The sequence below is a fragment of the Acartia tonsa genome, chromosome 6, assembly GCF_053477335.1.
Source record: "Acartia tonsa isolate MP-2025a chromosome 6, ASM5347733v1, whole genome shotgun sequence".
Taxonomy (NCBI): domain Eukaryota; kingdom Metazoa; phylum Arthropoda; class Copepoda; order Calanoida; family Acartiidae; genus Acartia; species Acartia tonsa.
Genome location: NC_137265.1, coordinates 10,275,139 through 10,300,418, shown reverse-complemented (window position 1 = coordinate 10,300,418; position 25,280 = coordinate 10,275,139). Strand labels below are relative to the sequence as shown.

The 25,280-nt window shown below is 32.1% G+C and overlaps 1 protein-coding gene across 5 annotated transcripts in view; it reads left to right on the top strand.

Annotated features, from left to right (window-relative positions):
- The window catches only part of Egfr (epidermal growth factor receptor), a 155,330-nt gene that overhangs the window by 71,953 nt on the left and 58,097 nt on the right, over positions 1-25,280 (top strand). For 4 of the 5 annotated variants that reach the window (XR_013880421.1, XR_013880423.1, XR_013880422.1 and 1 more), the window contains exon 1: positions 4,689-5,334. The exons of the other annotated variant lie outside the window; for it this stretch is intronic. Coding sequence is in view for 1 of the 4 variants with exons in the window: in XM_080163437.1 (XP_080019563.1) it covers positions 5,163-5,334 (172 nt within the window). In the remaining 3 variants the exon portion in view is untranslated. Of the gene's footprint in view, positions 1-4,688; positions 5,335-25,280 lie in introns of those variants that run through there. 5 annotated transcript variants of the gene reach the window in all.

Below are 25,280 nucleotides of genomic sequence, written 5' to 3'. Positions count from 1 at the left end.
AAGGGATTAGAAAATGAGCAATAAATTGATATACACCCCCCCCCCAATTATGATAAAAAAAATAACTCTAGTGTAGATTAAAAATTTTGGTTGAAAAGTTAGAACACATTCAAAGCAAAGTTCAGTAAAAGTACCCAAAGTTTTTAAGCCAAGGAATAAGATGAAGTGGGAACTGAAACTTTGGGTACCAGATACCAGTGTGAATATTCTTGGATATGTTCTTAACATATAGTCAGAAATCTTAAGGGATAAGACAATGAGCAATAAATTGAGATACACCCCTCCCACCCATTGATGATAAACAAAAATTAACTCTTGTGTAGATTGACAATTTTGGTTGAAAAGTTAGAACACATTCAAAGCAAAGTTCAGTAAAAGTACCCAAAGTTTTTAAGTCAAGGAATAAGATGAAGTGGGTATGAAACTTTGGGTACCAGACACCAGTGTAAATATTCTTGGATGTGTACTTAACATATAGTCAGGAGTTTTATGGGACAAGACAATGAGCAATAAATTGATATACACCCCCCCCCCCTTTACAATGATGATAAAAAATTAACTCTTGTGTAGATTGACAATTTTGGTTGAAAAAGTTAGAACACATTCATAGCAAAGGTCAGTAAAAGTGCCAAAAGTCCTAAGCCAACGAATACGAGAACAAGGTTTTAAAACTTTGGGTACCAGATACCAGTGTGAATATTCTTGGATGTCTTCTTAACATATAGTCAGAAATCTTAAGGGATAAGTCAATAGACGATAAATTTATGAAAATCCCCAATTATTCTTTTTGCAGATTAACTTTATTGATGGAAGAGTTTAGACATTTATCTGAGCTGGATCTTTAAATCATTTTAGTGGTGAGCCAGATCAGGGTGAGCCGAATATTCTTGGATGTGTTCTTAACATATAGTCAGAAATCTTTAGGGATAAGTCAATAGATAATAAATTGATAAATCCCCAATTATTCTTTTTGCAGATTAATTTTATTGTTGGAAAAGTTAGAACACATAGAGTTTTGTACCAAACAATTAAGACTTGATAAAAGTATCCAATAATTTGGTAACAGTAATGTGTTTTATTATTATTGTTATTGCGTTACTTGTGGGTAAAATGTTCCTTGTTTGTTTTATTCATTTGTAAGTTTAGCATACTACATTATTAAAAACTAGCGGCTACGCCCTCTAGAAGCCTCTAGGGGCACTTAAGGTTGGAGGGGGAAAAGTTGATATCATCCCATTTAAAATTTGAGTTTCAAAAGAGTAAAAAAATTATTTTTTGGGGGGGGGATGAAGACACCCTCCCCAAAAATAGTTTAAAACCTTCCCAGGCCCAATAAGAAGCTTCACTGTAAAGGAGAACAATATCGGTTCAGCGGTTAGCAAGATCCTTCGGGACAGACAAAAAAGGCTTACTACTTTATTATTAAACAAAGTCGAATACGGTTACAACTAGCAAATAAATAGAAAATAAATATTTAATGTCTATTTTAAAAGTTAAATAATAGCCCGTCCTATTTTCTTCAAAAGTCCAATGTTCTTAATTTGATAGCTTGTATGTTAATGATTGGGGGAAAGATCGGTCCTGCTAGATCAAATATCAAAAGACTTTAAACAATAAGCTAGTTTTTAAATTCGATACTAACGTGCCAGTGACTTCAAAATTTTAAGAAAAGCTACGCTTTATAAATGAGAAGGGCAAATTTTGATTAAATTTATATTTCTTACACATTAAATATAACCAATCCTTCAAATTATAAAATTGGGGTGCCACAGATTTTGCCATGTTATTGAAAGACTTTAATGGTTAGTATTCAAAACTAGGCTATTTAATAAACGTCCAAAAAAGTCTACTTTATAAATTATATATCCCAAAGGGTTTCAAATATATTTAAGCCCAAAATTTGCCCTTTAATCCCGTTTACCAGTTCATAAAGCCCATAGTATTGCCTATTTATATTTTCTTCTTGTATTTAATGTAGTCTGGTTTCTGAAATCCAATATGATAAATTCAACGGGTCCATTATTATGGATATTTTTACAATTTTTTTTCAAGATTTATAATGAAGATTTCATGTGTAAAAAATGATCTATTGCGTAAAATTAATCTTTTTTTCTTCTTTTTGTTCTCGTCCTAAAGAATGAATTTATATGAATGTTGTATATATTTTTATTGAACTTTGATAATGAGAAAAATTTTATAATTATATGTTGGGTTAATTGATGGACGATGGAAAAAAATGTTTGTATTAACTTTTGAGCTAATTGTCATTTAAAAATATGAAAATAAAAAATTTGTTATTTTCTATTAACCGGTTCTTAGCCATACTGAAAATTATGTATAGCATCGTATTACAGATAATTCTCCTCGAATATTGAAAAATATCAGTGTTGTTAGCCCGGGCCTTCGGCCCCATTGGGCTAACAAACTGGTTTTAATCTTATAATTTTTCATTTAAGATCCGCAAAAAGCTGTCTTTATCGCATCGATAAATAGCTATAATAATTAAAAGAAAAATAGTGTAAAATTATCCAAGACATATCTATGTAACATTTAAAAATCCCAGGAATTATGTAAAGCTTACTTAAATAACAGAGAACTTAATCGGTTCAATAGTTTTAGACATCAGAATCTTCGGATAAAAAACCTTAATACTTCACAGAAAATGATATGTTATGTCAGTTTAACAAACTCCCCAGAGGGTTAGAGCCTTGTTTGGTTACAGATCCCCGCAAGGGATGTAATCAAGTAAGGCCGAGGGGGGGGGGGGGGTGTATTTATTCCTTATTATTGCAAATAAAGTTATTCTATCATTTTATATTTGATCTTTTGACAATTTAATTCATTGAAATTATTTTGTTAAGGATCTTACAAAGTGCCAATATTATGTAATATCATTATTTTTTGACCAACCACAGCTTATCTAATGTTAGGGCCTGTATGTACGTCCATCAAGACGTTTTTTTATTCCGTTTCTTGATTATCGGAAAAATTTTACAAAAGAAGAGTCTTAACGAAACAAAATATTTAAGATATAAGTTCCATATCTTATTATGAATGCTAAAAACTCATGCTAAAGACCAAGACAAAGCTTCCCTTTCGTTGTATACCAAAGTACAGAAGCTTTAAGCACAATTATGGCAAATAATAACATCAAAATATTACTAGCTTATTATTGCTGTGCTTCTTCTAAGCATAATCTGTTCTTATTACAATTTACAACTTCTAAAAATTGTATGAAATCCGCCTAGGACCAATAGAAAGCTTTCTATAAAACTTTATAGAACTGTCAGTTCAAAAGTTTTGTCTTAGGGCAATAAGATTTTTATGTTTGTATTTTAAGATCTCACTAACCAAGTGATATAGAATATACGTCGTCAATTTAGGTTGCTAACGTGGTCATTATTTATTGGTCAGTTCGTTCATCCAGTAGGAGGGGAGGGGGAAGTCGTTGTTATTTTAGCCAGCTAAAAGTTCAACTTTATTAGAGTATTTTAAATATCCAAGTAATAACAAATCCCCATTCTTTAGGTAATCGCTTTTACCATTGATTTATTTCATTTCAAGAAAGTTTCACAAAGGTAGCGATGGTTTTAGGCTATTTTGGGGCGTAACCACTTTTCTATAAATAAAGTAAGTAATCTTATAGTTTTCTTTAAATATTCAATTTTTAAAGTAAAATAATTTCTAAAAGTGTTATATTTCAGTTTTAATATGTAAGGCAATATGCAGAAATTTTGACCAATTTTTCCGTTACGAACAATTAGAAATTCCCCAAAAATCATGAACATCGCATTTTTTTCTCTATCTCTTCTCAACTTGAAATTAAGCGTTGAATTTTTTCTCACTTTCACTCATTTTTATGCCTTTTCCCAAAAAAAGTACGGTTTTGTTACATTCAAATTTATCTTTGAAATAAAAGATAAAAAACAATTTAAATTAAAAGCTAGCTTTAAATAATTTAGTTGGAAAAAATTCAATTATATCTTCTGTAATTTGCCCCCTCTCCTTTCCCCTTTCTTATCCCTCTTAAAATGAGTATTATCTATCTATCTGTCTCTTCTACCTGTTGTCTTCTTGTGGTAATGTTATATTTTCCCCTTCCTTATTTCTCGCTCCTCTATGTAGATGCACTGACCAATTTTAAACCAGTTTATGCTCTATCCCCCACTCCCTTTCTGCTAACTATTTCAACTTCCCCCGCAACCATTTAAAAAAACCATCTTATCCCTATTCCTACCCCATCGCGACTTCTCTCTATTTCTCCGTAGAGATCACCATCTTAGAGAATCCGCATAGCGGGCAAATCCTTGGGTAGCGCTCACGCTTTCTTGGTAGAGCTACTCAGCCCGCTATCTATCTCTTCTGGTTGTCCCACTGCCCATTTACAGCCCCTTTTCTTCCTTCTCTTTGTACTACCCAGCAAAAAAGTTTATTTTAAAATAAAAAATATTAATTTTGCGCATTTATTTTATGATGATAGAAAATTATTATAAATTGATAGTTTTTCATTTTGAATAAAATTTGATATTCGTTTTCGTCCTTATTATTATTATACATCATTTTTGCTGGGGCATTTCCCCCTTTCTCCAACTCTCCCCTATTTCTGGTTGACTATTGGGCAAGTGAGCGCCCCCACCCCCCTGTATTACCCCCACACCTACCCCCTTCCCCTGGCACTGGCCTAAGAATTTTAGTTTCGACCTGTAACCATTAGAGGTGACAACAATTATACACACAAAAATTCAAACTTTTTTTATTTAATTTTTAGTGAAAATAACGTATTTTCGTGAATATTTTGGTTGTAAAAAAGGCATTACCTAAAATTAATAGAAAATACACCAAAAGAACCTGTTTTATTTGATTTTTAAGTGAAAAATAACCAAATATGTGAGTCAAAAAAAATTTGACATGAAGAAAAGTTACATATGGGTTTATTTTGAATCCAATATGGACGGTGGGGTTAAGTTATAGAGGTTCTAAGCCCTCACAAATATACAAAATATTTAGTTTAAAAAGGCCAGGATAAACTATGTTCGGTACAACGAGCAAAGATATTAACTTTTTTAGCAAGGTTTTAAGCTAGAAATATAAAATTTTGTAATAAAAAAAAACTCTTCAAGAGTTTAAAATTTCTGTGATAAACGCCAATTACTACAATAAAAATGAGTGCCATTCAGATAGTGTTACTAGCTGCGCTAATAGTCGGCCCAGGACTGTTAAGCGGTCAGTCGGGCGTCCGGTCACAGCCGAACGGTCAGTCAAGTGCCCGGTTATCGTTCCCGGCGGGAACAGTAACTTCCAGTGACCGGGAAACGCATAAACGATATGGAAAAAGTAAGTATAATAATATATAAGATACGTTTAGCATAGCTGCAATGTCAGTCGTATGCCATAACAAGAAAAAACTAGTTACCTACCTAGGGGCTAGGTAATTAGAAGTAAAATATTCTAAATCCAACCCAATGTAAAGCTTACCTAAAATGAAGAATGTAAAAAGATCAGTAGTTAGCGAGATCTTAATGGCCAAACAAACAAAAAACCTAAATACCTATCAACTTCTCTTTGAACCATTTGGGGAATGTCTAGTCCCTTATACAAACTTAACTTAGGACTTCCTTCTAAAGTCGTGTTGTCAAAGGGCTGGTTATCTGTAAAAACTACATATACATTAAGCATTCTTAGACCACTGTATTGTGTTTTAAGATGGCTTAAATGTCTAAAATCAAAGTACCCTAGGTAGTAAGGAATGTTATACATTTTTGTCCTAAAATGGCCTAAAACATGGAACCTTTTTTGCAATGTTTTATTTTTATTTTATTACTCTTCAATTGTTATCGAAGATTTGATCTCATTTCTTGGACAAAATTTAGGGGAAAATAGATTCAGAGATCTTAAGGGATAGACAATGGACGATAATTTGATAAACAATATTGCTTCATCGTTAAATTATTCGGAACAGACATCCATAAATCCTGTTACTTTTATATAAGGATGCCTATAACTTTTGATTAACTTGATATAAGTCCCCAAAGAAAACAGTAGAATTGGTCTAAATAATGATTCTGACTCACAATTCCTTTAATTCTTGACAAGGGGACAAACTATAGTTTAAGCCAAATATTTTTCTTCCTGTTTCAATTTATTGTCTCAGATTTAAATCTGAGGTCATTTTTCTTCTCCCAAGTCTAGTTAACAACTGGGAAAGGGGATAAGGATAATGGAAAACCATATAGTTTAACTGGCTTTGTGCATTTTTGTGCTGTTAATATATCAACGTAAGACTGCAAATATATTTTTAACAGTAGAAGTGTAATATATAGGTAGTTTTTTTGAAAATGCAGATTTAAGTTACAACCAATTTGTAATTGCTTTGTATTCCCAATCGATCAGAAATCATCATATTTATAAAATATCCCTTTGTCGACAGAATCCATTAAAATGCCGTGTCAATAAATGTTTCTTTAGATTGTCTTTTTAGAAACTTTATGTAAAGAATTATCGTAATTTTACCCCCCTTGGTTTAAAACTAATTTTTCCGTTCTTTTACGAGAAAGTGTATATTTTTTAAAAGGATTATAATATTTAATTTATATTATGCTAGGTTAATTTAGAAAAGAAAATTTAATGGCTTCATAGTTGTTTTTTAGGTTAAATAATACCTTTTAACGTTGGTTTGCTTAATTGAAATTGTTTTAATTCTGCTAAATAAGAAAGTTTCGATACGACCCCCCCAAATCCCACACCACATTTTCAACCTTTAAAAAGTATACTTCTAACTCCTTCGAGACCCTTTAAACCCTCAGTTAACATAAAATAAGGATTAAAATATGTCTCTTTAAATGGTTAATAAACAGTCCATTTAAAGCTAAAGGGAAATTGGCAAAGTTTCTTTACTTAGAATTGATTTTTTCGTAATGCTATGCACATAGTGAATAAAATTGCAACAGCTTTTTTAAAGCAGCACAACAACTCTTTTATGGTGTGTGTTTGTTTGTTTGTCTGTCAATCCATATGAAAACCTTTTAACAAATACAACACTACAATTCGCCAATTTACTTAACATATCACAATATTTTTCTTTATATTTACTGTAGTACAATTCATTGTTCTTCTTTTATCTATACAACTGTTAGCTTGTTTGCTGCGCTACTTATGGCTAGAATTGTTCTTGTTTCTTTATGAGGAAATAAAGAAGATTTTTATATAATTTTTGTGTAATTAAGTCAGTTTTTATGAATTAAAAGAAAGCTTCTTCAGAATTAAGTTTCTTTTCAGCTAAACATATTTTTATAAGACATAGTTTTAAAACACTTACATACGGCATGTAGGGAGGGAGGGGACATTGGACTGTTAATTATGGTGATCTCAAAGATTTAATTATAATAAAAAGGTTTTCTTATTCGTTGGCTTCAAATCTGTGGGGCTTTCATCAAATTAAAGTTAAAATCTATATAAGGGTTATTTTGTTGATCATAATTATTGTGATGTGCATCAATATATTGTCCATTGTCTTATCCCCAAGATTAAGTGTCTATTCTATAGGTTTACATATATTGCTTCAATAACAGCATACCTAATTTATGCTATGGTTATATATTTATTTGAGTTTAGCATCCGTGATATTACTAAGAAAGACATTTTAGTGTACATATAATATGATTACAAAAAATGCCAACAAGTATGACAATATCTATAAGTAGCGCAACAACATAAAGTTTTCACGCGTTTTTTTTATAGTAGTTAATGTAAATCTTAAAATTTGATGCTTTATGACAGCAAAGCGTTTTAAACATATAACAGCAACTTGTCTCCTATGGTTACTATGTATAACAAAGACGGACAGACAGGAGAACGAACTTATATACCATAGTTTTAGAGAAGCTTCGTTACCAACTAGCTTAGGCCCAAATTATGTCGTAAATGCAGAGGAGTCTAGAGTGCTAGGTAAGTTGAAATAGCTTTAATGGGCCAATAAAAAACCTCTCTCTACACTTTTTATTTATATGTGCCTAAAAACCACTAGTTATATGACATAGAAAAATGTTAAACTTTGGTTTCTTTTAAACGTTTTTTGGTCTTATTGCCGTTCGATTTAATAATATCATGAAAAAAACACTGATATGTAAGGTTTTTTTTTGTGTGTTTTGTCTTGATTCTGAGTAGGTTTTAGCTAGTTTTCTTCAAAATTTGCCTAAAATATATGTCACTATTTTTTGTATGTTAATAATGTGTCATCCAAGAGAATAAGATATCAAATATATGTATTTTATTATTAATAATTAAGTATACTTCAGTTTTTTTATTATTTATTATGCTAGTTTTATTGGGGCTTTTGTTTGAGTTCTATAATCCTTGCCCTGAACCCCCCCCCCCCCCTCCGAAGGGGGTTTAATCCTGCTCCTTAAAACCATTCACTCCCCCCTCCAATATTTTGCCCTTAACCCTACACTTAATTCTTTTTGACCTGTTTGGTTGATAAGCGTTATTAAAGTAAGCGAGAACTTAATATTTTACCCCATAATATTTTGTTTTTAAAATATATAAAGAACAGTAAGCCCTTATACAGTAAGAAGACTATGTTTTGGTTGACCATTATTATTGATGCAAGAGGCTGTATTGGACGGACATACCCTGGTTATTCAGAAGCTTCTTTTTGCAAAATACCACACTAAATATTTTTATTCTGCAAAAAAATACAATTTCAGTATCTTTGATTTAACCCTTTACCCGTCTCCCCATTTTTTAGGTGTACTTACACTTTCCCACCTAGACTTATCAAGGGTGTTCGATTCCGCACGCTAAAAATCTACAAACAAATGACTTCGCCAATATTGCAATTTGAATATTTACATATTTGCAACAAGCACTTGAGAATATTTGATTTAACAGCACCTTAATGAACGAAAATGAAAATATTGTGCCCTAGCATTATTTAGTATTGTGACAACATTTGTGAACTTGATAGAACACCCTTATGAAGTCGGTATTATAGATCATAATTGGTCTTCAGTCTTTAAATCGGCGTGTCCATCTTTCAAGTCTATCTGTCCATCCATCTATTTGCTCTTAATAATATCAAGCTGTGCATCTAAAGTAATCTTTTAATTTAATATTATTATTTATAAAATTTTGTTTTCTTATAGGTAAGTTTTGTCATTTTCAAGAAATAGACGGATAATTTGGCTTGTAAAAAAGTTAGAGGCAAAAAATATTTGCTTACAATGGTAAAATCACCAACATATGATATATAATTTTGATTTCTTAAAATAAATCTTTACCCTTCCTGACCGGAGCAAATTTAAATACACTAAATTAATTCAATAAGAGATGGAAAAAAAACTCCTCCCCCTTTAACCATTGTAATAATTAGTGGGCTGGATTTTAATTTTTGGATTAAAAGGACCGATAATTTGGTTCTTTATATTCTCATACATAGGGAATATTAATTTACTTTCAATTTGTATTAATAAGTGTAGAGAATATTAGGATCTTAAGGGATAAGACAATGGATGATAAAAACATGTATGTTTATAAACAAAAATAATTATTCAATAGATTTTAATTATTGGTTGAAAAGTTTGGACACTGCTAGTTTAAACCAGCTATTTAAGGTTTTAAAAGTACCCAAATTTTAAGATAACGAATGAGAAGCAGCGCTTATAAAACTTTGGATACCAATATGAATTATATTTAAATGTTTTGTCCCTCCCCGATCAAAATATAAATATACTTTATGTTTTTAAATCCGTTAAGAAACTATGAAACCACAGATATTATAGCAAACTTGTGGATATAAACCATTTAAAGTGTAGCTGCGTCACTAAAAATCTCCTTTTAATTGAACACAAGTTGCAGTTGTATTGGGTATAATAAAACTTAAATAACCAATCCCAAATTTTAAATTAGTTTATAGATACTAACTTAACTTTTTTAGTTTGAAGAAGGTTTAGTTTTCATGGAATATAGCTTGAAGCCTGTCAAAAGCTTCTATTTAGATTGTTGGGCTCTGCATTTGTAATTTAAGAGGTCTTAAGTAACTCGGAGACAGACATCCAACTAGTAGTCAAAAATGTCCTTGTTCTATTTACCCAAAAAGGACAAACCGCATTTTCACATCAGACCTAAGCTTTACAATTTATTTGATAGCCTTGTTTTTGGAAACAAATAGCTTGTACCCCCCCCCCCCCCTCAAACCATTACTTTTCAAAAAACCTCCCCCGAAGTAAATATAAATGATCTTTCTTAATCTGTCCACAGCCCCCCATAATTTATTTAGTGTACCTGCACCCCTTGCTCACCCCATCCCCCTTCCCTTGTTTTTTAACCGCATCTGGTTTTGTTCTTGGGTTTCACCCCCTCCCCCCCTCCTCTACCTTAACATCCCCCCTTATCTGCTCAGATTATCTGTAGCAAAGCTTCTGTTAAGACAAAGGACAGGGGTCTGCATTTTCGAAAACCATTGGTATGCAAATAACAGATAGAAATTTATAATCAAGTTATTCTTAAAGAAGTATTCTAAATTGGAAATCTTTTCTTTTAAAATATTACTACTTTTATCAAGATCTATTTTTCTGTTTTCTCTTTCTTTATTTCTTTCTTTTTATCCTCCTTTCTTATTTTCTTTCCCCCTTTCCCATGAGAGAAAAAGCAATTAACAAGTCTATGTAACATCTACCACCCACCTCCCTTTTTCTCTCTCAACCCCTATTTTGTTTAAATTTAGATGTTGGGGTGCCATTACTGACGCTTAAAAACCAACAACGTTAATTGATTTTATCGCCAAAATAATATGACCTTTTTATATAGTATTCACCAGTTATTCAAAAATCTAATAAAAGTGGCAATTCTCATCATTTTTTTTGTCTTGCTATGATGATATTTGCTATTATTACAACCTGTTTTTTTGCGAAAGCAATGGCACACCTCTTAAAATCTTTGCTGCTATCTATAGAAACAATCTTGGAAATTTAAGGATTATTTTGATCAGAAAAGTAAGATTTTACAGTAGACTTGCTAACTTAAATTAGATTTTTATAATTCATTTTATTTTCCCGAAAGATGTAATTTAATAGCGAATTTACTCTATAACTTTAAATGTCTGTTTGTCGGTAGGTCTATTTTATGATAACCTTAAGGTGAAGGGTTATCTTCAGTGTACATTAGAAACAAACCCTTTGATTTAACAACCTTCGTTTGTATGCCCTAACTGTGTATGATAACGAGTTAGGTATAGCTTGTAAGATTTTCTTGTTTTTTAGCTTTGCTTCTTTTGATAATAATTGTCCTTGTTAAAAATTTTCTCTTTCTTTCAATGGTATAATCTTGTTTTGAAAAAGAAGTTTTCTCTCTCTAAATGCTGAACATAATTGAGCCTCCGATTTTTATAATGATAAAAATTGAGGGTTTTGGATTTTGAAAGTATCATAGCTACTTTATAATCTAGTATTGTATGTTTTTCCGTCCTATGGTCCGTCAATCAATGATTGTTTAGACTATATATTATTTTTCTCTCGGTACGCACTTTAGAGGGTATCTTTAAATTGGATAGTTTAAAATAATAAAAGCTGTTTTTTTTGGTTTATTTTCGTTATAATATTACATTTACTGAAAGGGTTAAAAATCTTTTCAAAAAGTTTATCTGCATATGCTGTTCTACTTTTGAACAAGACCGTTTTTGTTACCTATTTTCTTTTTTAAATCAGCTTGTTAAATATCTTTTTAAAAGCGAAGCTTTTCTATAATTAGGGTCGGTCCGTCCGTCCGTCCGTACGTCCGTCCGTCCGTCCGTACGTCCGTCCGTCCGTCCGTACGTCCGTCCGTCCGTCCGTACGTCCGTCCGTCCGAGATAGATAGCTTTTATTCGTTAATTTAGGCATGTTAGAATTGTCCTATCGATTTCAAACTTTGCATGATGATTCCTGTAGTAGTTAGGTACGATTTAGACAGCGTAGCAACTCTATAATCATAACCAGAATGTCCGTATGTCCATTTTAAACATGTTGATTTTTCTACTTTTTTAACAACAAATTTTTATGTGATCTAATTATCCGTTTGATCTGATTTTTGGTATATTGATTCCTGGGACAACAAAGAACAATATTATAAGCAAAGCAACTCTATAATCAAGCTCTAAAAACGTAAGCATGTCCATAAACATTATCCTGTATCAAGCAGTTTTTCAACAAATTTACTTACAATTTTGCTTCGACTCTTATACTTTTATATTCTGATTATTCAGTTTAGACACTATACAAGTGTTAATGTCCGTTTGTCCTACCGTTTCAGTGCTTCGCTTTTATGGATGTTGTCATCCTTGTTCAATGCTGATTAGATAAATGGATTGATTACAAAAAATTACTATTTTTAAAAAGCGAAGCTCCTCTTTGATTAAGATTTTCCTTTGCATCTGTAACGGATAGCTTATTGAAGTACTTGCTCAAAGGACCAATATTACTTTGTTTATTGTCTGATTTATTAAAATGAAATTCTCATACTCAGTGATTTATTGACATTACCCACTAAATTATGACAATATATTTCGCTAATTATGTACATTAGTTTCCTTGTTTAACAATGATTAAAATTGTCGATTAAAAAGGTTAGGTAACTTTATCAGTTTACCCTCTAACGAAAACTACCCCTAGTTTTTTAGGGATGTTCAAGGATGCATGGATAAGACAAAGGATGATGAATTAATATTTCTATCTATTTTCATGTGTTAAATTCTTGTTTTGTTAGCTTTTAACCATAGTGGTGGTGGATTATTTTAATTGCTAGTGTCTCCTCCTTCCCTGTATTTTAACTAGTAATATCTGACTCAACAATCAGATAATTTTAGGCTAACTTTAAAAAGATAATGGTGTGTGTGTGCCACTCGTGTGTGTGAGTGTGTGTACGTGTCTTAGAGTTTTTTTTTTCTTGGGTATTTTTGGTTCTTAGTGGGAAAAAAACATAGATTTTTGAACTGTTATTTTAAAATTATATGCCCTTGCCCAAAACAATAATTTTATACAATTTCTTTTTGAAAGAATGTTGTTTTTTATTTCAATGTTCATTTTAAATTGAAGATACTTAGGTAGCTTTTTTCAAGTTTTTTTTTTACTTACGTAAATTTATGTTGATTTAATTCAGTGAGAGTAATAAAAAATCTATTAAACATAACTTTCCATAATTTATCTGTAGTTTGAAAATAAATAATTACATTTTTATTCCTTTAATGATTCGGAGTTTTCCTTAAAATTCCGTTGGGCACTATTAGGGGGAGGGGGGTTTATTGCTTAAAAGGAACTTGGGGGAAAGCAGAATTGAATCTTTTTTTTATTGATTGGCATTTTTTCGGATTTTAATTTGGAACTAGGGCCAAATAATTGCAATTTATAAAAAAAATGTTACTGATTTTTTTTATAATTTATTTGATATAAAAGGAGGATGTGCTTAAGGACCATTTGGGCAGGGGGGGGGGTTTACTCGAGAACCCTTAGAGCTAGAGGGAGCTAATTTTGGATTTAAGCTTCTATGGGGCCAAAGTTACTTTTAAAATTATCAATTAATCAAATTGGATTGGAGATAATTGGATGAAATCTTTTTGATTGTGTCACTAATTACCCCAAGTTTTGGTATCTTTAAAAAAAACGGCGGCGGGACCGCCGCTCCCGCCGTCCGCCGCCACCAAAAAAGAAATTTTTTATTGCATTTCTCGCCGAATTAGGCAATTTGGAATCATTTGAGACCATGTTATTTTTTTCAAAAATTTTTCGCCTTACAAGCAACCCTTTTCAAATTCTCGTTTATGAAGGTATAAATAAATTCTCGTCTTAAATACAGTATGCTACTCTCTTAGTTTTAGAGATAATTGGATGAAATCTTTTTGATTGTGTCACTTATTACCCCAAGTTTTGGTATCTTTAAAAAAAAACGGCGGCGGGACCGCCGCTCCCGCCGTCCGCCGCCGTTTTCCGTTTTGAAAAAAATAACATGGTCTCAAATGATTCCAAATTGCCCAATTCGGCAAGAAATGCAATAAAAAATTTTTTTTTGGTGGCGGACGGCGGGAGCGGCGGTCCCGCCGCCGTTTTTTTTTTTAAAGATACCAAAACTTGAAGTAATTAGTGACACAATCAAAAAGATTTCATCCAATTATCTCTAAAACTAAGAGAGTAGCATACTGTATTTAAGATATACCTTCATAAACGAGAATTTGAAAAAAATGACTAAGTCCCCCCCGCAGGGTTGCTTGTTAGGGGAAAATTTTTTGAAAAAATAACATGGTCTCAAATGATTCCAAATTGCCTAATTCGGCGAGAAATGCAATAAAAAATTTCTTTTTTGGTGGCGGCGGACGGCGGGAGCGGCGGTCCCGCCGCCGTTGTTTTTAAAGATACCAAAACTTGGGGTAATTAGTGACACAATCAAAAAGATTTCATCCAATTATCTTTAAAACTAAGAGAGTAGCATACTGTATTTAAGATATACCTTCATAAACGAGAATTTGAAAAGGGTTGCTTGTAAGGCGAAAAATTTTTGAAAAAAATAACATGGTCTCAAATGATTCCAAATTGCCTAATTCGGCGAGAAATGCAATAAAAAAAATTTTTACCCCCCCCCCCCAAAAAAAAATTTTTTGGGGGGGGGGTGGGGGGTCGACGATAATTTTAAAAGTAACTTTGGCCCCATAGAAGCTTAAATCCAAAATTAGCTCCCTCTAGCTCTAAGGGTTCTCGAGTAAACCCCCCCCCCCCCCTGCCCAAATGGTCCTTAAGCACATCCTCCTTTATTGCAACAAATAGTTGAAGCCATGTATTTCGTAATTTTTAAAGTTTGAATTATTTTTTTCTTCCGAAATTTCTTCCTTTCCGTGGATAACCCATAACTGGTAATTTTACCATTGCAGAACGAATTATGATATGTGTTCAGATAGCAGGAAAAACTTGTACTACCAGCGGATAGCGACTGGTAATAGGAATTATGATATGTGTTCAGATCGCAGGAAAAACTTGTACTACCAGCGGATAGCGACTGGTAATAGGAATTATGATATGTGTTCAGATAGCAGGAAAAACTTGTACTACCAGCGGATAGCGACTGGTAATAGGAATTATGATATGTGTTCAGATAGCAGGAAAAACTTGTACTACCAGCGGATAGGGAATGATAACATGAAAAAATATCCAACAGACAACCAAACTTTTGCTTATTTGTTACAACTACTAATCTTCTATTATAATAATATCTTCAGTCCTAACTGAGCGTTTTTATGAGTTGTGTCTTCTTATGGGCCAAGGCATTCTCACTATTATAACTATTTATGTCATATTTAACACGTAGCAGCCTTAGTTACAACGTTTAACGTCTTTAATTATGAAAAGTTTTATCCTATATTCGAACCCATTACCTATTATCACTTATTATTATTATTTCCCGGTGGAGGATAATTGTCCGAGATCGGGGGCTTGTCGGATCTATGGTTAATAAATTGAATTTGAATTTGAATTTGAATTTGAAATCACTGAGATGATTTTGTTGAAAAATTGTCTATCCTCTCGAAATGATCTAAACCCACAATTTACTCTAAAACTTCCTTCTTACTTTAAATCTTAATATTTTCGCAATTTTATATATTGTTTTTGGTAGCGGAGATACTTTTAAAGTTAGGCCTTTCTGTAAGACCACACGTCCTACTGGCTTTTAACTTACTGAGTTTATTTTCTTTTAAACATAACACTTTAAAAATAAGCCTACTGTGTTTTAATTTACTGTCTTTTTTCATGAGATCTTTCGCATCAGATCGACATTTAAGTACTTTGTAATATAAATGGCCAAATGGCCTTTAATGTTCTTATATTGATCGTAAATCTTTTAAAACTCTGCATAAATAAATGCGACAGAATCTTTTAACTGGCCTTTGGGCGAAATTTAATCCCCCCCCCCCTTTATTTTTTACATTTTTTTCAATATCTTAGGTTAGGTTGAAAAGGGTTTTTAGGAGCCTGACGGGTTAAGATTGAAAATTTTTTTTTAGGAAATAGAATAATGTGGGGGGGGGGGAGGGGCGCATATTTCTACCCCCCTTTCATAAATTTTTAAAGATGTAATGCAAAAGCATTAGAACTTCTTTTAAACCTATTTCATTGCAACAATCACATTTTATTTTATTTCATTCCATTAGACATGGAATGGTTTTTGAAAAACAATAATGTCTATAAATAAAGCAGTCTACATATTAACTTATTTTAAAATTTAATTTGCTTTGAATTATTATTTTTTATGTATATTTTTTTGTCGCTGTTGATATGTAAACAGCATACTAAAAAGTCTTAACCTTCAGGGTTCCCTATAACCCATCAAAACCTAATTTATGAAAGACTTAATGGAGATTTCTTATAAATGTTTTTTAATATTTTTATTCAAATACAAATCCATGTTATCCAATGCATATATTAATGGGAAACGCATGTAAAGTACAACTGATTAACTTTTTAACCCTTGGCTTTTTCACTTTTTTTTATTGAAGGGCTGTATATTTTTCTTATAAAGTTTATTTTTCACCTGTCTAGAATGTGACTCAAAGAGGAATGTTTAGAGCCTAGAAACTCATTGGGCTGTTTATTACGATAGTCAACAAAATTTTATAATAGTGTTTTGATATTAGTTGGTTTAACAACTTTGGGAACTTTTGATTGGTTGGTTCATTTAGTTGAGTGTTCAAACTTTTCAACCTCTAATTAAAAAGTAAAGTAGGGGTAATTTTGTGTATCATCACAGGGAATGTACATCAATTTATCGGCTATTGTCTTATCCCTTAAATTTAGATCCCTCTTAGAAACTGACTTGAAAATATCCAAGATTGGAGTTGCCCCACAAAGGCTCTAGCTACTTATAAAAGCGGGAAGTTTGTAAATATTTTACTCAAGACACTAAATTGTTACAATTTTCATGAGAAATACGCATTTTATAAGGCATACAAAACGCTCTAATTTTCGTTCTATTTAACGTAATTTTGTAATTTTTTTTGCTGGTTATTTCATTTTACATACACTTTTATCATTTTATCAAAAAAAATTTATCTTTTTTCATCATTTTTTGGAGAAATTAATGCTTAAACTAAGGGTATCTTTAAATGCAAAATTGACGCACTTAGAATTAAAAATGCGTATTGAGTACAAAGGGGGGATAATTTCAAGACATGCATGTTCCAAAGAAATCTTTTTTTCCATAAAATTTTAATGTTTAGTCCACCGGAGATTACCCTGAAAATCATATATCAATTTAGGAAGATAATTTTTGTAGAATAGTTACTAAATTTACAACTTTATGTTCTCTAAAAGTATAGTTAAGATCAAAGGCGTGCAAAAGGTTGGTATAGGGGTTGTTTACACCACCCTTGTAAAATAAAGGGGGATGGATACACCTCCCTAGGTGTCCAATCATGTCCACCCTCTTGACAAGAGCCTACACCCTCAGATACACCCCTCTATAAATTTCAAGGGGGTATAAAGGAAATAAATTTACACCCCTTAAAATAAAGTGGGGTTGGGGGTGTTTAAGGAGGGTGTATTTAAACAAGTCACTGATTCAGATAATTCTATGCTATCTATTTTTAGGTAAATTAATTACCAGACTTTACTAAAAAAATCTTGCAATATTCTGTACAACTGTACTGTACAACTTTTAATTAGTAAATTGAGACATGAGGAAACTCTCATACATATGTAGGGGGGGGGGGAGTTAATGCAACCATCCCATAATCAATTAATCCAAATTTTGTTATGAAAATTGGCATGTGTAGTCCTTAGTAGGTCTGTTTTTCAAATTTAACAATAAGTTAAGCTTAAGGGGGGGGGGGGGTTAAGGCAAACATCATGTAATCAATGCACAAAAGGCACCTAGAATTCGAATTTCATTACAAAACTTGGCATGAGTAATCCTTGGTAGATCTTTTTTCCCAAAATGGAACAAAAAATTGAAAAGTAATGGCTAAGGGCTGTTTGCTCAGCTGTTTAGCCATTTTTGAGCTATTTTCAGGGCAAATCCAGCAATAATTACGTAGGAATCATCCATTAGGGATAGGTTTTAAGGGGTGTTGAGCTGAAAAATACTACCAAAAATAGTGGTAGCTGGGTAATGGCTTATAAGGATATAAAAATTTAATATTTCCATGGAATTAAACTTTTCTTAATTAACATTATAACTTTATGTCATGGACAAGGACATATTACTAAAAACACTTTTTTAATTTCTAGATTTCGCTGTCATAACAGCTGAAAACTGCCAAAAATGGCTGAGAACAGCTGTCAACAACCAAAAGTATATATTGTAGATTAAATCATCCCACCATAAAATAATTTTGAAAAATTTTTTGCCCCCAGTAAAAATGTGGTTGATTTAAGCAAAATAATGACACATGCTAAATATTTTTTTCTGTGATGCAATAATTGTGACCTTACGAGCACTTCAAAGTTTTTGAAATCTGCAAAAAGAATGTTTTTTTTCGTTCTTTTGTGTGATCTCAATATTAAAGATTTTTACAAAATTTCAATTCTAGTATGTAAATATAAACCTGAAATTTACCAAAAAAATGGAGCAGTCTCAATTTTGTTTTTCTTTTAGATGCAGTAACTACTGGACCAGGTAGTTTAAAAATTTTAGCTCAATATATATCAATTTTGCCCACCTTCCAGCACCAAACCCCCCTTTATTGATAAGAAGACCATTAATTTTATTTTATTAATTTTTAAAATACAACAAAAAAATTCATTTGGCAGCTTGCTAATGGCCGCAGCTCAGCTGGGAGCGACCAAGAGTAGAATAGGTAGATAGGGCTTGTGACGTGTCTCTAGGTAGGTTTTTAACAGTCTGTGTAACAGCCCCAGCTGCCAAATGGATGGACCCCCACTATTTATAGTAGTATTTTTGAGCTCAGTACCAATAAAAACCTACCCCTAGACATGTTACAAGCCCTATATACTCTTCATACTCTTAGCCGCTACCAGCCATTTTCAGCCAGTTCTAGCAGCTGGTACAAGAAATTTTAAAAATGGATATTTAAAGCAAAAATATGTTTCAAAAAGTTGATTCCTATGCAATTAATGATAGTTTCGCCCTGAATATAGCCCAAAAACAGCTAAATGACTGAGCTGCCAGCTGTTAGCCGTCACTTTTGCAACTTTTTGTTCCATTTTGGGAAAATAGATGTACCAAGGATTACTCATGCCAAGTTTTGTAACAAAATTCGAATTCTAAGTGCAATTTGTGCATTGATTACGAGATGGTTGCATTAAGCCCCCCCCCCCCTCAAACTTGAGTTAATTCCTTTAATGATCTTGATAGATATATGTTTATAACTTTTAATATATTTTACAATAGTTTTTAAAGTTAATGTTGAGAGGGAGATATATCCCAATCCTCTTTTTATAAAAAAAATTTTAAAATGTAATAAATTTCTTATGTAAAGTAGGTTTGGTAAAATACTAATAAAATCACCCTTGATTTTAGTTAAAGGGGGCTGTTAAAAGTCATAAGTGGGGTGTCAAAAAATTTAGTTGTTAATAAATTAAGGGAATATAACCTGATATTATAAATTTGAAACATATTTTTGATGTACAAAGAGAATAAAGGAACATGTATTACACTTTTCTTCATAGAAGAAATTGAATCATTTTTTATTTGTTTTTTTCAACACAAGGTTATTTGTGTATCTCTTGGTACAAGATACCACCATATTATTAGTTAAATCTAATTTTTTATAAATTAAGTGAATAAGTCTGTTAGACCAAGGGTAGAAACTAAGTAGACAGACAGACGGACAAGAAGAATTATCAAAGTTTTACTAAAATAGACAATTAATTACAGGGTGGGGCAAATATGACCGGACAAACTTTAAACGGCCATAGTGCCAAAACTACTTGACCAATCAGGACGTTTGACCACACTATAAAAAGCGTAGGTAATGACCTTTTAGCACAAAAAAATCTTTAGACGAAGATGGACGTGTACAACGAGCTGGCCGTGCATTTGTTCAACAAGGCAGATTCAAAATGCGCCGGTGGTTTAATCTGGATTCTCGACTAGGGCCCACTAAATCTGATCTCAGCCTATCTGTAGGTGAGGTAGAGTTATGCAACTTGCTGGGGATACTGTTAGATACATAAGTAAGACACTAGAAAAGACTAGAGTGCTCTATCTAAAATGGCTTGGCCGTAGTACTCCAGCAAAGTGAAACGGGGCAGATTTTTAGATGTAAAAATGTCAAAAACCGTGAAAATTCGTGAAAAATTCTCGGTTCTTGACTTCAGGGACCAATATTGAACTTTAAACCTCATTTTAGACTTTGGGTTGTGCTGACAACCCTAACTGAAACTTCATGCCATTTCTAAAAAGGTAAAGAACGTCGTTCTAGCTCAACTGTGGTCCAAATAAGAGCCTCCATGTATAAGGGTAGCTTGAAAGTTGGGCGAATTTGGATCCTGCGGTTACTCACGTTCCTAAGGAAATGTGGCCTCCCAGCAGTCCGATATTAATTCAATGGACTTTTGGGCTTGCGGCTACTTTGAAGCATGCACTAATAGACGTGCCCATACCACAAAGACCTCCCTCATTGCCACTATCAAGGAGAACTACGCCAGCTTGGACAGGTACATTTTGACCTGGACCTGCCGGCGGTTGAGGAGGCGGGTAGAGGCGGTGATTAAGGCTGGCGGCGATTTTATTGAATAATCTAATAGTCATAAACCTATTTTACTTGCCAGTTTTTAAAATTCAATAAAATCTTTAAAATTGACAATTTTATGTTCGTTTCTTTAGAAGTTATAATTTGTCCGGTCTTATTTGCCCCACCCTGTAGATAAAATCCAATAGAGAACCTGTGAATGATCAGACAGACAGAGGGACAGGTAAATAGTAACAGAGAGTCTTTGAGGCATTAACAAATTACAATTAGGCTATGCTAGATGATTCATTGAAATCCAAAAGAGAGGCAGTTAGACAGACAGACAGACAAGTGGTGGGACAGACAGACAAAAGGACAGACAGACAGAGGGACAGACAGACAAATGGGTATTGCCTAAAACAGTTTGGCTGCTATATGAATCATTAAAACCCACCGTAGAAAAGAAATTTACATTAGTTTCTTATTTCGATACTCAACGCCCCCCCCCCTCCCCCACTCAAAGGGGTTTATTATTTCTTAATATCAATAAGTGACTTTTCAGCTTAATAAAATTGAATGTACTTTTTATTTCATCAATTTATCTTAAATAGAACAAAAGTTATAATCATTTTATTGTCTACAAGATATATGCTTTGAGTAAAAATCAACATAATTGTCAGTAAAAACGTCATATTTATGCATATTTACACAGTAAATAAATTTTAAAATTGTATTTTACTGTAATGAATAACTTAAGGGGGTCGTATGAAATATCAAAAACCTAAAAAAAACCTAATTTGGTTAAATTAGTCAAAGTAATGATTGATTTAGTACAGTACGTATGAATAAATTGTCAATTTCCTACCAGAGTCCTTGTGGCCCATATAGTCAATGTATTAATAACTATTCTAGTTTTTAAAAATGAAAAACATACAGCCCTGTCTATAATATTGTCTTAAATTCAAATGCAATGGGATAATAAAAGAAGATATCATTTTACCTTCCTTTTGTAAATCTTGCAAAATAGCCTAAAAACTGCCAATAAATCGTTATTGTAGTCTTTAAGATTTTTTTGGACATTTGTTTATAAACAACTACTTTAGTGTATAGAAAAAAAATTAACCTTATAACTAGAACATTGTCCCAAAACGGTTAGGGAAAATTAAACCTTTTCTGTTTTACCCATAGCCCCAAAAAAAGTGCTCTGATTCAGGGTTGGAGGGATAAGACTATGGATTGAAAATATTCCCTAAGTTTTTTTGTGTGAGGTTATGTTGAAGACGGGTAAATATTTAGGTGAATATGGGGTTGTAGATTTTCCTCCATTGTCTTACCCCTGTATCCTTGGTTCTGACCATACTATTTACTATTTTCTTCTAAGGCATTTCATTACAATTTCAAATCATGGATGGGGATTGGGTTTCAATAAAGTATTTTAAAAACTAAAATTATTTGGTTTTTATCTGTGGGTATATTTAGCAAATGTTTTCTTTAAGTTTAAACATAATGATAGTCAAAGAAAAAGGGTCATCTGTGTAATAAAGTAACAGGATATCTGTTTGTTTGAAGATGGTTTAAAATGGGGCAAATGGGGGCTTTTGTTTTTCCTACAAAATTATATACTATAATCCTATGCTTTAAGAGGGGGTGTTTAATCATTTTCACGAAAGTTTAGATTAGAAAATTGTTAAACACAATAGCAAATAGGGCTATTGGGTTAACTCAAAGCTGAAATTTAATTTTTAGCTCTTTTGTATCTAAAGCTTTTCAATTTTTATTCTATTAAACTGAGTTTAGAATAAAAAGTGATTCCTTTGGCTGAAATGAATGAACACTGTAAAAGCTAACTCCATATAAATACTCATGTAGGTTTCTTCTATCAGGGTTATTACAATTGAAGGTGACAAAATAAGGCTTCAAGTTATTTAATGGCAATTAAATTGACATAGAAATGATTCCTTGTACAATTAGGCAAGTTGGTCTAAAAGTTAAACTCTTTTATTGATTTCAAATTAATAGGGGTTTTGTTACACTTTGTTTTTAAAATTTCTTTATTATTGTGTAAAAAATCCACGAATTTTCATGGCAAAAAAGTCACTAATACATGTCTTCTCTTTTTTTGGTGAAAAAACTTAAGAATTTTGGACCTTAATCGTAGTCGAGAATGACGTTTTTGCTAGGCCAAAAATGCCATGCTTGGAATGCCCTAAAATTCCGCCTTTAGTTTTTTTTTTGTGTTTTTAAGCCTTTTTAGCTTTTGGCGGTACCATGTAGCCTTAGGTGGTAAACAGTTGAATTAAATTGAATTATATATTTTTTGTTTTTATCTATGGGCACTTTATAGATAGATGGGTTACTAATACTAACTTACTTTCAGTTTTATATTTGTACTTTGTTATTATATTTTGAGCGTAGCAACTCCATAATTTTGACAGCTTTAAAAAGTCGTAAATATGCAAGGAGAGAGGGGACAAGGGGCTGTTTAATACACTAGTTCCCAAAGTTTTATATTTCGTCGGCTAAACTGTAAACAACTTTGGGGACTTTTGAATTTTGATTGGCTGGTTTCTTAAGTTGAGTGTTCGTTTAAACCACTACTTTTACTCTACAGGAGGGATAATTTTGTGTATCATCATTGGGGATATACATCAATTTATCGCCAATTGTCTTATCCCCTTAGATCGCTGGTAAATATGACATCATTTTCAGAATTTTTGTTGACTAAATTGTTATTGCTATAATGATACTGAAATATTGTTATATGATTAATTTTCGGTTTCATTTTAAAACTGTTCTAATAATGACCTAATGGCTATACATAATACATATTCCTATATTGCTATAATAACAACACATAATAAGTTAAACAAGATGTGTTATGGTAAATTTGATCCTTGTTATAAACAGACATTTCACCCAGACAGACTTAGTTACGGCCAAGTATCTTAAAAAACAAATAGTAAAGAAAATAGCCTAAAACCTACCCATCTCACTAGCTGTTATTTAGATCTAAAGAAAATACAAAAAAGATTGTAATAATCGATGTAGAATATACTTGGATAATATGACAGGGGAAAATTTTCTTTAATTTGGTCAGTTCGTTCATCCAATTGGAGGGAATGGGATGGGATCGTTATTTTTAGCAAGCTGCATGTTACATATTATAAGTGTAAATAATAGATGGAAGGATTGATAGATAACTTAAAACATGAAATTAAAATCAGAATTCTTGTATCTTTAGCTGAAAAGTTAAATTGAAATGTTCTGACTTCAATTCAAAGACAGGGGTTGTTGAATTTGATAAAAAATATTTTGCCTTAAACTTTTCCGCCATTCAAATGTATTGAAGGTAGGTACTAGATATCATAAATAGCTAATTTCTACTTAGTCAACAATTTTTTCCTGGCTAAATAGTTTTTCTCAATTTGTCTTATCCCTGACTTCGACTTGAATTCCATAATATGCATATCTTCTAGTATTATCTAGGGGGACAGGGACACATTAATGGAAGAAAAATTTATCTTGTTTTACGAAAAGTAGCCTTTACTAGGGATTTAATGGGATAAGACAATGAACGATAAATTGATGTACATCCCCAATGATGATGATGCAAAAAAATTGTCTCTTCTGTAGATTACACTTAGTGGTTGAAAAGTTTGGCTACTTAACTGTATGAACCAACCAAAATTCAATAAGAGTCCCCAAGGTTGTTAAGGTAACGAATACTTTAGGGCCTAGTGCAATAAACAGCCCAATGTCCCCTCCGTATTAGTTGGAATATCTAAAAAAATAAGTTTTTAATGAAGGGAAAATTAAATTGCACCCCCAAATATTGACAAACTACAAAAGACAGAATTTTATAAAAAAGATTAATCTATTGTCTTATCCCTGTATCCCTTAGTTTTATACACTTATGAATACCAGACATAATTGATTTGAAATCAGGAAATAAATACTTTTTTTCAAGTAGCGCAGCTACTCGTTAATAAGGAAATGTATATACGTCTCTAATAAATTTGGTCGTTCAAATGTGTGTTAACATTGTATTACTTGCTTCAATTTCTATTTATGTATTGATCATTTCTATATAACAGTTTACTATTGTGTTATCATCAAAATTATTATTAGCTTGTTATTGCTGCGCTTTTTATGGACATATATGTTCTTGTTCTTTTATATTCTTTAACACTAAAGATGTTTGAATTTATTTTTTTTGGCAAAGATCTTCAAAAAATCAGATTTCAATAATCATAGAACCAACGAATATTTCATTTTAAAATGTCTACCTTATTTTACAAAAATTGATAAGAGGTGATGCTTTGCTCTTCCAAATGGCGAAACTAATAACTATGTACAGTTAGGACTTCAAGACAAAATTCGTGCAAGCAAAAAGGGCTGGATGTCTAATATGATATTATTTAAAAATTCGAATTTTTAAGTAGAATTTTCAAGTAGGTAGTTTGGGTACATGGCAGATTTACCACTAGCAAAAATACAGTGATATTACTGTCATAAACACAGTGATTTGCTGTCATAAACACAGTTTTATTGTCAAATTCACACCTGCGTTTTTAGGGGGTATGACAAAAATACAGTTACTGCACTGGCATATTTACAGTTTTGCTGTCAATTATAC